The sequence below is a fragment of the Lutra lutra genome, chromosome 14 (assembly GCF_902655055.1).
Source record: "Lutra lutra chromosome 14, mLutLut1.2, whole genome shotgun sequence".
Classification (NCBI taxonomy): Eukaryota; Metazoa; Chordata; class Mammalia; order Carnivora; family Mustelidae; genus Lutra; species Lutra lutra.
This window is the reverse complement of record NC_062291.1, coordinates 53,731,992-53,746,033: the sequence shown is the minus strand read 5'-3', so window position 1 is coordinate 53,746,033 and position 14,042 is coordinate 53,731,992. Positions and strand designations below refer to the sequence as shown.

The following is a 14,042-nucleotide window of genomic DNA, read 5'->3' as shown; positions in this document are numbered from 1 at the left end:
CCAAGATTTGCCTAAAGCTATAACCCTGTGATATCAGACTACTTTACAAGCCACATTAAATGACTGTTCAATACATCTTTAACAATTTGAGATATACTTTACATATAATATACCCACATAACGTGTATAATTCAATGATTTTTTTTTAAAGATTTTATTTATTTATTTGACAGACAGAGATCAGAAGCAGGCAGAGAGAGGAGGAAGCAGGCTCCCTGCTGAGCAGAGAGCCCGATGCGGGGCTTGATCCCAGGACCCTGAGATCATGACCTGAGCCAAAGGCAGAGGCTTTAACCCACTGAGCCACCCAGGTGTCCCTAATTCAATGATTTTTATTCTTCATCATCCCCAATATAAAATTCATACCTGAATAGCAACCATTCCTCATTTCTTTCCAGCCCTATGCAACCACTTATATATTTTCTATCTTTATAGATTTGCCTATTCTGGACATTTCATATGAATGGACTAATACAGTGTGTGAATCTCTTGTGACTGGTTCCTTTCATTTAGTATGCTTTCAAGGTTCATCAGTGTTATAGAGATGAATGGGATATTTCCTTTTTTATAGGTTTTTTTTTAAAGACTTTATTTATTTGTCGGAGTGAGAGAGAGAGTATGCACAAGCAGGGGGTGTCCAGCAGAGGAAGCAGGCTCCTTGCTGAGCAAGGAGCCCAACGTGGGACTCGATCCCAGGATCCTGGGATCATGACCTGAGGCAAAGGCAGACGCTTAACGAACTGAGCCACCCAGGCATCCTGAATGTGGTATTTCTTTCCCTTTTCTTGCCAAATAATATCCCACACTATATTGTATTTATCCATTCATTAGTTAAAAAACATTTCCACCCCTTAGCTACTATATTGAATAATGATTCTATGAAGATTCATGTACAAGTTTTTGTGTGAGCATGTTTTTTAAATTAACATCTAAAGACTGTGTAATGGCTTATATAACAAAAATAGTCTTCTTGTTTGATAGGTAACTGTAATCTTACAGAGGCTCTATAAATAGATCCAGTCTGATAAATATTAGAGAAGCCTGTAATATTGAAGAATTTTTTTTTAATGAAGAATCTAATTTTTCATCTAATTATTCAAACAAATAATTTTACTATGGATAAGACTGATAATACTGTCCTCTTATTATGAAAAACAAAACAGGTACACCATTAAGATCTCCTTTTATGCTTATAAAATACAAAACTCTTTAAGTTGAGCTCTATCTGCTTGACCTAGTCCATTTGCTCACTACAAAGAAACACAACAATATAGCTTATACTTTCTACTTCATCTTATTTATTTGCATTCTGCCTAAGATTTACTGGAAACAAGATTTCACTACTTAAAGTTTGAAAACACTGTCCTAAATATACTATGCTTCTGTCAATTTTCAATGATTCTAAGCTAAGGAAAAGCTTTCCAATAACCCCAAATTCATTAATTCTTTCACTCATTCAACAAGTATCTACTGAAAAATACTAAAAGATGAGTAAGATCCAATATCTTCACACACTCAAAAAATGTAGAGACTAATAAGGGAGAAAGATGTATAAGTAAAGAGAATGCAACATATAACTGAGGTAAGTGCAAGTTACTGTGGGACACATGGGTTGCTTAACTTTTCTCAGAGGATAAGATTAGTGGAGGCTTGCAAGATGAAGTCAGCACTTGTGATTTTTATTTTTCGTGAAGATTTTAATTATTTGAGAGGGAGAGAAGGTGCAAGCACAAGCAGGGGGAGGGGGCAGAAGGAGAGGGAAAAGTAGCTCAAGCCCAAACTTGAGCAGAAACCGAGAGTTGGATGCTTAACCAAGTGAGCCACTCAGGTGGCCTCTTGTGATATGGTTCTTAAAGGATGGGTTAAGTCCAGAGTTGTAAGGACATCTTGGCAAATAGAGTGAGGTGGTGAGTGCAAAGTGAGGCACTGTCCAGGGAACTGAGAACAGCTAATCATGGACCAAGTATAGGGTGCAGGTGGAAGAATGTTAAAGAGATTAACCTAGGATAAACACAGAGAGGGTTGAGGGTAGGGAATTCCTGACAAACGAAACAGGAGCTCAGACTCAGAAGTGAGAATGAGTGAGGCACAGGAGGTGAGTGAGCATGGCACACTCCTGTAAGAAAAACGTTAACTATGCTAAAAGGGCAAAAGTTTGAGAAATAATGAAAAGAGATGAGGAATTTAGAGAAGGTGTGAAAAGAAAGAAAAAAACTAAAAATCAAGGAAAACAAAAATAATGTTTTTAAGTAGGGGAGGGATGCCTTCAGAGTGGAACTAAAGGACTTTACAAGTCTGGTACAACAGGGGAGATGAAATGGACCAGAGATCACGGGGAGCTATAGAGATGACTCAGGACCTAGTCATAAAAGTACTAAGGTCCCCAGGTTGTGGCAATGAAATCACAGAAAAGATAAACATATGAGGCTTTCTGAAAGGAAATGGTAGCAAGATTTGCAACTGGAAAGGGCATTTTACTGTTAAAAAAAATTCCAGTTTTGGGGCACCTGGGTGGCTCAGTCATTAAGTATCTGCCTTCGGCTCAGGTCATGATCCCAGGATCCTGGGATGGAGCCCCACATCGGGCTCCCTGCAGGAAGCCTGCTTCTCCTTTTCCCACTCCCCCTGCTTGTGTTCCCTCTCTTGCTGTTTCTCTGCCAAATAAATAAGTAAAATCTTAAAAAAAAAAATTCAGTTTTAGTTATTTAAACTGAAGTGACAATGAGCTATCCAACTAAAAATCCCTAACAGAAGAACTTCAAGAGATCAAGAGAAGATAGCATAGTACAAGGGTAAGAACTAAATTTTGAGAATGGTGACGAAGAAACATCTTAGGGAAATGCTTGTATTTGACAGGTAAGAGAAAAATAGGGAGTCAATGAAAAGATTAATGAAGTAGTGGCTCTAAGCCAAGACTAACATTTTAAAATTGCCCTTCCTGGAAAAAAAAATAGTAATAATAAATGAAATAATATAAAATTGCCCTTCCTGGGCGGGGAGGTGGGTAAAATAAGTGATGGGGATTAAGGAGTTCACTTGTGATGAACACCGGGTGATGTACAGAATTGTTGAATCATGGGGCACCTGGGTGGCTCAGTTGTTAAGCATCTGCCTTTGGCTCAGGTCATGATCCCAGGGTCCTGGGATCAAGCCCTGCATCAGGCTCCCTGCTTGGCAGGAGAAGTCTACTTCTCCCTCTCTTACACCCCCTGCTTGTATTCCCTCTCTCATCGTCTCTCAAATAAAATCTTTACAAAAGAAAAAAAAAAAAAAGCTGAATCACTATATTGTAAACCCAAAACTAATGTTAACACTGGGTTAACTAACTGAAATTAAAAACTTTTTTAAGTGAGCCAAGACTAGTATTTTTATTTACCAGTACTTTTAGGTCAGATATAATTTATATAGAATGATTTGCACATAATTTACAGAAAACAGAAGTGTCAAGTTTGTTGATACACCAATGTAACTACCCCTTCTCATCAAAATACAGAACATTTTAGTTCCCCAGAAAGTCCTGCCTCTTTTTAGTCAACACCTTTCCCCACCTGATTAAGAACCAACCAGTTTCCCAATTTCTATCTCTATAGGTTAATTTTGCTTTTGTAGAACATCATATAAATGGAATCTTATAGTATGTACTCTTGTATGCAGGCATAAAATAAAAACTTTAAAGCAAAATAAATAGGCCTTCCCTCAATACTTTCTTTCTGAGATTCTGATGTGCCAGGTCAAAAGCATGGACTAATTAAGCTGATGAAACAGTAGTTTCACTGAAGAGTAAGGTTTGAATAAGAAAAGAGTGAAAATTGAAAAGCTTGAAGAATGGGTCATCTGATAGATTTACTTTAATTTAAATATTTATTTAAATATATATTTTTTTGATTTTAAAGAGAGCTAGCCTGTGATCGAGTAGGGGGAGGGGCAGGAGGAGAGGGAGAAGCAGACTTGTGCTGAGCACAGAGACCAAAGTGGGGCTGAATCCCATGACCCCGAGATCATGACCTTAGCTGAAATCAAGAGCTGGACACTTAATCAACTGAGACACCCAGGTGCCCCTGATAGATTTAAAAAGTAAACATTTCCATACAAAAGCAAGCAAGCAAAGAAAAAACCACACACAAAAAACACCAAAAACCAAGTGGGACTATATCAAAACTAAAAAGCAGGGGCGCCAGGGTGGTTCAGTCAGTTAAATGTCTGCCTTTGGCTCAGGTCGTGATCCTAGCATCCTGGGACAGACTGCCCACACTCGGCAACGTAGGCGCTCCTCCTCTCCCCGCAGCCTCAGCAGGGAGTCTGCTTCTCCCTCTGCTCCTCCCCTCACTCATGCTCACTCACTCACTCTCTCACTCTGTCTCAAATAAAATCTTTTAAAAAGGCGGGGCAGGAGGAGGCCTGCCAGGGTAGCTCAATCAGTTAATCATCAGCCCTCCACTGGAGTCATGATTGTGGAGTCCTGGGATTGAGCCTAATGTCGGGCTCCCTGCTCACTGGGGAATCTGCTTCTCCCTCTCCATCTGCCCCTCCCCCTGCTCCTTCTTTCTGTCTCTCTCTCCCTAATAAATAAATAAAACCTTTTAAAAATAAATTAAAGGGGTGCCTGGGTGGCTCGTAGGTTAAAGCCTCTGCCTTCGGCTCGGGTCATGATCCCGGGGTCCTAGAATTGAGCCCCACATCAGGCTCTCTGCTCAGTGGGGAGCCTGCTTCCCTTTCTCTCTCTCTGCCTTCCTCTCTGCCTACTTGTGATCTCTCTTTGTCAAATAAATAAAATCTAAATAAATAAATAAAAAATAAATTAAGAATTCAATGTGCACTTCACACTATAAAAATTCAATATGGATGACAAATCTAAATATAAAAGCTAATACTGCAAAACTTCAGAAGAAAATGTAGTGAATACCTTCACAACTTGGAGATAAGAAAAGGCAATAAAAAACAATGAATCACCAATACACATAACAACATGGATGAATTTTAAAAACATCATGCTGAAAAAACCCTTATACCAAACAGCACAGAGTGTATGATTCCAATTATATGAAATTCTAGAATCAGCGAAAGTAATCTATGGTGGAGGAAAAATCAGAACTTGAGAGCAGGGATAGGCAGGAATTGAAGTGTGTGTATCTGTAACTTGATAGGGGTTTGGGTTTCATAGGTATACCCATCTACTGAAATTCATCAAACAGTTTAAGATTTGTGTACTTCATAGTAAATAAACTTTACCTCACAAAAGAGCAAAAAGCAAATACTGAATTTTAGTTAATGATATATATACATGCTGAAGTATACCAATACCTGCAACTTACTTAGAAATGCATCAAAAAATAAGGTGGACTGGTGGCTGGATAAGTAAATAGCTGCATATGTATGTGATAAAAGCAAATTTACTAAAATGTTAACTATGCAATCTAGTTGGTGAGTATATGAATGTTCACTGTGTAATTCTCTTCTTACCTTTTCTTTACGTTGGAGTATTTTTATTGTAAGTTGAGAGAGGTGAGGAGAAACATTCAGGAACTTACACAGAAGCAGTCTTTTCTATACTACGGCAGTTTTAGCTTTGTTTTTTAAGGTTTTTATTTATTTGAGAGAGAAAGAGCCCATGCACAAGCAGAGGGTGGACAGAGGAGGAGGGAGAGGGAAAGAATCAAGCAGTCTACATGCTGAGTGCAGAGCCTGATGCAGGGCTGACCTCAGGACCCTGAGATCATGACCTGAGCCGAAACCAAGAGTTGGACCCTTAACCGACTGAGCCACTTAGGCACCCCTCTACTCCGCCAGTTTTAAGCAAAACTGAGAAATGACCCAAAAATGGAAGAGCTTTCTCTGATAGAGATATGCTGGTTTGTCAGAATCAGAGATTTAAAGAAAATTCCTTCCCCATCCCCAAAGTTCAAAAACAGTCAATACAATGAAATAACTTTTCTACAAGGTATGGATGGCAGGCTATTAGGCCACGGACAGATTCAACCAATTAGTGTTTCTGCGGTTAGCTCACATGACCAATTTCTAATCTTTATTTCATGCTCAATCTAAAATTAAGAAAGTCATTTTTTTTTACTCACCAGGTCATTAGCTTGATCTATTGTAAAAACACTGTTGTTTACTCTATTACCAACTTCAATATGTGCATCAGCTAATGATGAAATAAGCTGTTTACACTCATTCTGCATTCGCGTGAATGGAACGGCAATTTCATCATAATACAAATGTTCTGAAAGGATATCAAGTAAACGTGGCTGCACAGCTAGGGTAACAGCTTTACACTCCTAAAATGTAACAGACAAAAAACATTCAGGGCAAATATATAAACATAACTCTAGAGATATATATATCTTCACTTGCAAACTACAACGTTCTAAATTCCTATTCATTCTGGATCTATGTTGTTACCTCCCAGAACAACATCGTTAGTTGCACAGAGAAAAGGTATCACACCCAAACTACTCTAAAATTTTAATATGAATGACTTCAGAACATGCACATGGAACTATTACAATTCCATTACATTTTGCACCTAATTACTCCTACTTTACTCTGAATTTACATGTTTATATACATATAGCACAGATTTAAAAATCTATAACTGTAAAAAGAAATCAGTCAGAAAAGAACACTTAGCATGCACTAAAAATGTTATTTGAAAACTCATTATTAGATTTCTTAACAGCTGAACCCATAGCTTCACATGCCATACTGTAGAAATGGATATATAATTTAAAAGCTACTTACCTGCCCCCAAATTTAACTAACCCTTCCCACTCTCTCTGGTTGTTGCCTGCCCCAACCAGAGGGGGAATGGCCTCAGTGGTGAGCCAAGAGGGGTTCTGTGGGATCTGGGTGATCAGCCTGGGCTTCACAGAGTAAGTCCAGAGAAGCTCTGTGAGGGTCCAGAAACCGAACTGTCAACACTTGCTGCTGAGTCTGAGAGGCACAAAAACACAGCATCACTGCCTCTCCAGCACACCGAGTCCTGCCTAAAAACAGATGAGCCTTGCTTCTTTCCAGAGGCAAAGCTGGGGTCTCAGTTGCAACAGAGCATGGCTCAATTACTTTTAGACATAGCTTATAGCTTTGACAAACTGCTAAGAGGCAGTAACAAGAAACTCTCACAGCAAGTGCAGACAGTTAAATTTCCAGAATTCCAGTTAATGGAATAAACAAAGCCAGCAGGAAGTTTCTTTGATTTACAAAAGTCAGTCTTACACAAAATCACACATCTTATTAGAAGTTAAAGGTGTAAAGGGGATGCAGGAAATGGCTTATTTGAAAACATGAAGATTTTAATTTAAAGGTGGAGGTTTTATTCTTCCTGTGACCCAAAATTCTGCCCTTGCTACTATTCAAAACAAATGGGTCTCTATTATTCAAAGCCTCTTATCTTTTATAATTTTCAGGAACATACGAGATATAAAGGAATGAATGACCAACAATTTCCAGACTGCTTCCACACTAAACATGTGTTTTTAGGAGGGACATTTCTTAACAGACTGTAGTATCAAGAGCAAACATTCATTACATATGGTCATAGTTAGTAGTCTCAGGTACCAAACTAGGGATCGTAAGAAAAAAGTCTAAGGTTAAAAGCAAGTGGAAGAGAGACTATGTTTCACATTATAATTTAGAATACTTTTCTATAACTGTTGCACTTTTATACAGAGAAAATTTTTTTCTGTTTGTAAAATACAATGAAAATAATCCTAACAGCTAAAGGAAACTGGTTTACTTGTCTTCATTACTTTTGGGGCAAAATCTTACCTTTTGTAAAGCAGCCCATTCACAGATTACCAAAGCAACACTAATTCTCTGTAAGGCAGATTTGGAGTTCAAATGGAAGAGCAGTAACTGGCCAAGGGATTCAGCTGGTTTAATTTCTTGGGTTACCACATTTACACCTGGATCACAAATACAGCAACAAAGTGCTCCTAACAATCTATGAGGGAGAAAAAAGAAGTTACTACAGAAATTACTTAAAGTTTCCCTTACTGAAGCAATATAACTTTTCCCAAAAAAGACCTAACTCCTATATTATCTTCATAAGAAGATAGAAATCTCATTTCAAACTTTAAGAAAATGAAAACTGTTTTCTTACACTTTTTCTTACTCTGTAACCAGTGTCCTGGAGGAAGTACTGACAAACACATTAGAAGAGTATTTTGGTTAAAGGCTTCTGAATTTTTGCATACTCACTTGGCTGCCATCATTCTGGCCCGCATAACCACAAAATCCCTAGTGGAGGGGTCTTCCATGATGGTGTCTGCACCTGCAATGTATTCCTGAAGGACTTCTTTTGTTTGGCTTTGGCCTTGGCGAACCTTACCACCTGTTTTTTCCTAGAGAGAAAGAGGGGGAAAAAAATAAAAATTAATAATCAAATTTAATAGGCAATTCTCCTCTGTACACAAAAATACTCTCATTTATTCTCCCAATAAAATATAGTTCTTTTCACAAAATTTTAACACATTAAAATTATTATGCATTTGTAAAGGTCCTCATAAAATAATTTCTCTGTACACTAATTAAATCACAATTAAAATAAAATAAAGATACAAATTTCTTACATGGTTACCGTATTAATTAGAGCTGAACATATAAATACATTATGTCCTCTACAGTTACCTTGGCTCTGGCTTTTACTTCTAGCAACATATTTAAATCAATAGGTAAATGAGAAGGCTGCATCATTAAGCAAAGCCAAGCTCCCATCCATGGACAGGCAGCTGCTACCACATACTGAACTGAAGCTTTGCTCAACAGTTCCATCCAAACCTACAGAGTGAAAGAGAAACATGAAAAGTGAAATTTTCCTAGTGAGGGTTAATAAGACCTAATACTTATTTTTAGGGACACTGAATTGCCAAAAAAAAAAAAAAAAAAAAAGGAAATAGTACATAGATGAATTTTAAAAGTCAATATAAAGGCTCATTTTAAAATATTGCTTGATAGGTCTGTATACTAAAAAACACAAAAGGAAGTTTTAAAGAGAGGAACATAGAATTTCCTTCAATATTTTGTGAAAATCTTAAATTTAAAATATAAGATACCCATAACAATAAAAGTTGTCAAAATTCCAGTCATTAAAATCCTCTGCATATATCATAAAGCTTGATACTAATGCAGCACTATATTCAACACACATGCTTTGGGGGCACCTGGGTGGCTCTGTCGGTTAAGCATCTGGTTTTGGCTCAGGTCATGATCTTGCGGTCCTGGGATCCAGCCCCAGGCTAGGCTCCCTGCTCAGCGGGGAGTCGTCTTCTCCCTCTCCCTCTGTCCCTCCCCCAACTCATGCTCTCTCTCTCTCTCTCTCAAAAAAAAAAAAAAAAAAAAAAAAAATGCACACATACACACACACACTTCAAGATATAACAGTTCATAATATATAACCTCTGCTAAAGTTAGAGGTGGTAAGATCCTAGTATAAATAAAGAGAACAACTTAAAGTTGTTGATTCGTGATCTTAATAAGGTACCTTTTTTGATGCCAAACATAAATGTAACTAAAAATAAACAGAAATACCACTGTTAATCCAAGGCTATTAACGATGAGCTGCCTCAGTGACAACAGTTCAAGACTGAATTACGACAGTACCATCTCCCTCCATAAACATTATTAAATATATCAAATTACTCTTCTTTAAAGATTCTAACACATACAACCAATCTTGCTAAGGGGAAAAAAATAAATCTAAACTACAAAAATCAGATTCTATATATTACCAATGAATCCCAAAAGATACTTGCAGAATCAATAACCATACAGATTAACAGCAAAATAAGTGATACAAAAAAACAGTTTTTTCTTCATTTTATTTTCTGTATTGAGGCTATCAGAAGAAAGTGCTTAAAACACCTGCCTAGTAGACTTAATTATTATACTCCATAAGAATCCAATTTCCTTGTCTCATAGATCTCCACACTTTTCAAATGTGTTGATTTCCAATTTTTAAAAATCTCTGACCAACAACAGTACAGCAGTTATGAAAGAATTTAAAAATCTACTAAGTTACTGGGGAAAAGAATACCGATATATTCACTGTGTACCTTGTGAATGAGGTCCAGAATTTCCTGGCTGCTTTCTAAAACACAAAACTGAAAAATGTGTCGCAGCATATCAGGCAGGATAGGTATAAGCCAAGATGAAGAGTTCTGAAAACAAAAACAGCATCAAATCTATAGTATAGAATTCTTAGGTGTTAGCTTATTTGAAGAGCTACAAGTCAAATATTACAAGTGTTACAAAAAGGTGGTAGGTGTAGCTTTATCAAAAGGGGTCAACTGGGTGATAAATTTTTACAAGATTTTTTTTTTTTTAAAGATTTTATTTATTTATTTGACAGAGAGAGATCACAAGTAGACGGAGAGGCAGGCAGAGAGAGGGAGAGAGGGAAGCAGGCTTCCTGCTGAGCAGAGAGCCCGATGTGGGACTTGATCCCAGGACCCTGAGATCATGACCTGAGCCGAAGGCAGCGGCTTAACCCACTGAGCCACCCAGGCGCCCAAATTTTTACAAGATTTTGAGGCAACCGTATCATATTTGTTATTCCAATGGTCTGGAGAAATTAAGTATCATAAGAACTAGTATTTTTAAAACAGATTCTCGGGACGCCTGGGTGGCTTGGTTGGTTGGACTGCCTTCGGCTCAGGTCATGATCCTGGAGTCCCGGGATCGAGTCCTGCATCGGGCTCCCAGCTCCACAGGGAGTCTGCTTCTCTCTCTGACCTTCTCCTCACTCATGCTCTCTCTGTCTCTCTCTCAAATAAATAAAATCTTTTAAAAATAAAAAAATAGAGGGGCACCTTTAAAAAAAAAATAAAAATAAAAATAAAAATAAAAAAATAGAATAAAAAAAAAATGCAGATTCTCTAGTAGCACAGCATGAAATCCACTTAGTAGAAAATACAAGACTGGGAAAACATCTGAAGGCCAAATTCACTTCACTGAACAACGTGCAAGCATCTCCTTTTCAGTATCATTACAGAAAGTAATATAGCTTTAGCTCACTATTAGTATTATCTTAAAATACTGCAAGGTATAATCTGGCCCATCCAGGGCCAATCCGTATCTTGCAAATCTGAAAGTTGACCCACTTATTTTCACTAATTTTGCACCTGTCTTCCAGGAGACAATTACTGAGGAAGGAGATCTAATGCTGTTGCTTTGTATTTGTAGGTTTATTTAAATAGATTGGCGGGGGAAGGAACAGGTTACAGTGAAGAGTGTATTACTATTTTTCAGTCCTTTAGAAATTTTCCTCCTTCAAATTCCTCTCTTTGGAACTTTTTTTAAAGTAGTTAACAGACTTTTATATGCTACTAACTAGGACTCTACTTATCAAAAATATCCCCCCTAATCTTAGGGAATATCTACAAAGTGCTGATGACAATTTAGCATTAGTCTAGCACAGTGTAATCTAAAATACAGAAAAATTCCTACCACAGTGTGTATACTTGACCAAGTTTAACTATAATCAGGAACACTATTACTCAAGTCATAAGTCAATTTAAGCTTTATAAAGCTTTTGAAAAAAAAATTTTTGGTCTGTGTTAAATAATTAACAGAGTAATTACTAGCACTTCATGTTAGTGCTAAACGTAGTCCTCAACATTTTTATAAGGAGCATCAGATGAGGGAGAGGGGCATTTGTGGGAATTACTGAAGAAAATGACTGATGGTTATGGAGTATGACACAAATGGGGTAGTTTATTCCCAGTTGTTTTATTAAGAATGATGTTCCTTGCTGTATTCGGCCTTCCCGGAACTCAGAATAGAGTTGATGAAAACGGAAACAGAGGACTATCAGACCGTTCGCTGTTCCAGACAATCAAGGTGAAACTTCCAGCCATCTATACTCCTTCACACTACCCTCCAGCCAATTTCCTTTCACTTCCTCTTTAGTGCCATCATGCACTCTCTTGCTTCCAGAGTTTCACATCCTGTTCCTTCCTGACCCTGTTCTTAACCTGCTACTATGAGAATTCTACTCATTCTTCAGATCTTAGCTTAATCTTCACTTTTAGCAGGAAGAGTACCTTCCCTAACCTTCACTCACTTCACTAGGTAGGATCCAACAGCATCCTCTACTTCCCCTACCAGGTACTTACCTCTTTATGTTACTAGAGCTTGTCTAGTTGTCTGTTTTTCTCCTGTCTTGTTTAGTTTCCTGTTTTAAGCTCTACAGAGGGCAGAGACCTTGTTTTTCACTGATCAGTATCCAAAGAATTGTAAGCACATAGTAGGCACTAAAATATTTGTTGAATAAATCCATAATTTCTTATAGGAAATGGTCCATGTCAGAGAGTAGTTAGTAACATGTGAAATCTCTCACAACTATAGTTGGTAATAAATCCCTAATTTGCAAAATTGACAGAGTAAGCTTTTACCAGTACCCTTTTGCTATACCCCATCTTTTACCTTCCCACAAAAGGGTCAGATGTGGAAAAAAGCAGCAGTCTGATCATCACTCACATGAACAGTTGATTCCTGCCTGTAGGCAAATTCATCATCATTTCTTATCTCCATATCAAATGATTTGGGGTTGCAAGGGAGGAGATTTGGAAAAAAAATACCATAAAGTGATGAACCACACTGAGTTCTTTCATTAATTTGGTCTGAAATCCCATTTTGGCCCAATGCCAAAAGAAAAAAAAAAAAACCACACACACAAAAATGAGCTAAGCTCTGTGTTCACATAATTTATAATGCCTGTTCTATTCATTTATCCAACCAATATTTACTAAAAGTCAGCTAAATACTTAACCTTTGCTCTTGCCTTTTAATGCCTTTGCAAAATCTGGCCAAAACCTAATTATGCTAATGTTCTCTAATGCCAATCTTAGTTAAATATGTTCTTTTGGTCTTTCTTTTCCTCTCTACATATGCTTATGAGACATTTCTTACATCCTAGATCCTCAGATTCCAACTTAATCTCATATATAAAAAATTTTTTCAGGGCGCCTGGGTGGCTCAGTGGGTTGGGCCGCTGCCTTCGGCTCGGGTCATGATCTCAGGGTCCTGGGATCGAGTCCCGCATCGGGCTCTCTGCTCAGCAGGGAGCCTGCTTCCCTCTCTCTCTCTCTCTCTCTCTCTGCCTGCCCTCTGTCTACTTGTGATCTCTCTCTGTCAAATAGATAAATAAAATCTTAAAAAAAAAAAAAATTTTTTTTTCATGCTAAATTTTCATGCTAAAGCATACCTTTCAAACAAGTCAATGTTGTATGTAACTTAAATTTTGGAATGACTCATAAACTGGCTGTGATACAAGCAGAATGGAAAAGTTGACCCAGTCAGGAGAACAAAAGACTGATGTCCAACATATTTTTCTAGATTGAGGAGTCAAGTTCTAGCTACAACACTTATTGGTAACAATGCTAGTTACCCTGATATTCCAGTAAAATAGTTCACTGATAGACATATAGACTCATAGATATACTCTTTATGTACAAACACAGTCATAGGCTAAAGAGACAGTACAGAAAGGAAAAATCAAGTGGTAAAGTCTTTCACTTTGATTGCCAAACTGCCAGTTTAACAAAAAATGTTACACTTTGATTTTATGCCCTAACTAGTTTGGTTTGCCTAAAAGTTCTTATTTAATGATCCCTAAGAAGCCAGACTTGCCACTACTTTCCACATGTTAACATCACAGATGCTATGGTATTAACTGTCATTTTATTTAAGGATATTTTAGAGATGTACATGCCTACATACACACTCACCATGGGATAAACTTTAAGATTAAGGACATTTTTGTTATAAAATCTTCCGGTTTCATAAAGCAAAATAAAACAAAAAAATTACTGAAGATAATCAGAATACTTTCAAGGAAATAAAGGAATCAGTCTTTAAGGGGTATTGTTGCACTGAGGTACAGCCAGGTTTAGCCTCAAAATTGCAGTTATTGAGAGGAAAGGGTTGAGAAGTTAGAAAATGAAACCAGAATAGAACTATCACTAATTTAAAGATGGGTTCATCTTTTTCATTTTGTACTTAAGACGACTTCATATACAAAAGTGAAAAAGCAATTCAACAGATAC

General features: G+C 37.4%; 1 protein-coding gene across 2 annotated transcripts in view; it reads right to left on the bottom strand.

Moving 5' to 3' along the window:
- BTAF1 (B-TFIID TATA-box binding protein associated factor 1) overlaps window positions 1–14,042 on the bottom strand; it is a 102,975-nt gene that overhangs the window by 36,426 nt on the left and 52,507 nt on the right. For both annotated transcript variants that reach the window (XM_047701997.1, XM_047701998.1), the window contains exons 15-19: window positions 10,050–10,154; window positions 8,626–8,775; window positions 8,197–8,339; window positions 7,765–7,939; window positions 6,072–6,275 (exon numbers count right to left, since the gene is read on the bottom strand). In XM_047701997.1, the coding sequence (XP_047557953.1) occupies window positions 6,072–6,275; window positions 7,765–7,939; window positions 8,197–8,339; window positions 8,626–8,775; window positions 10,050–10,154 (777 nt within the window). The remainder of the gene's footprint in view (window positions 1–6,071; window positions 6,276–7,764; window positions 7,940–8,196; window positions 8,340–8,625; window positions 8,776–10,049; window positions 10,155–14,042) is intronic.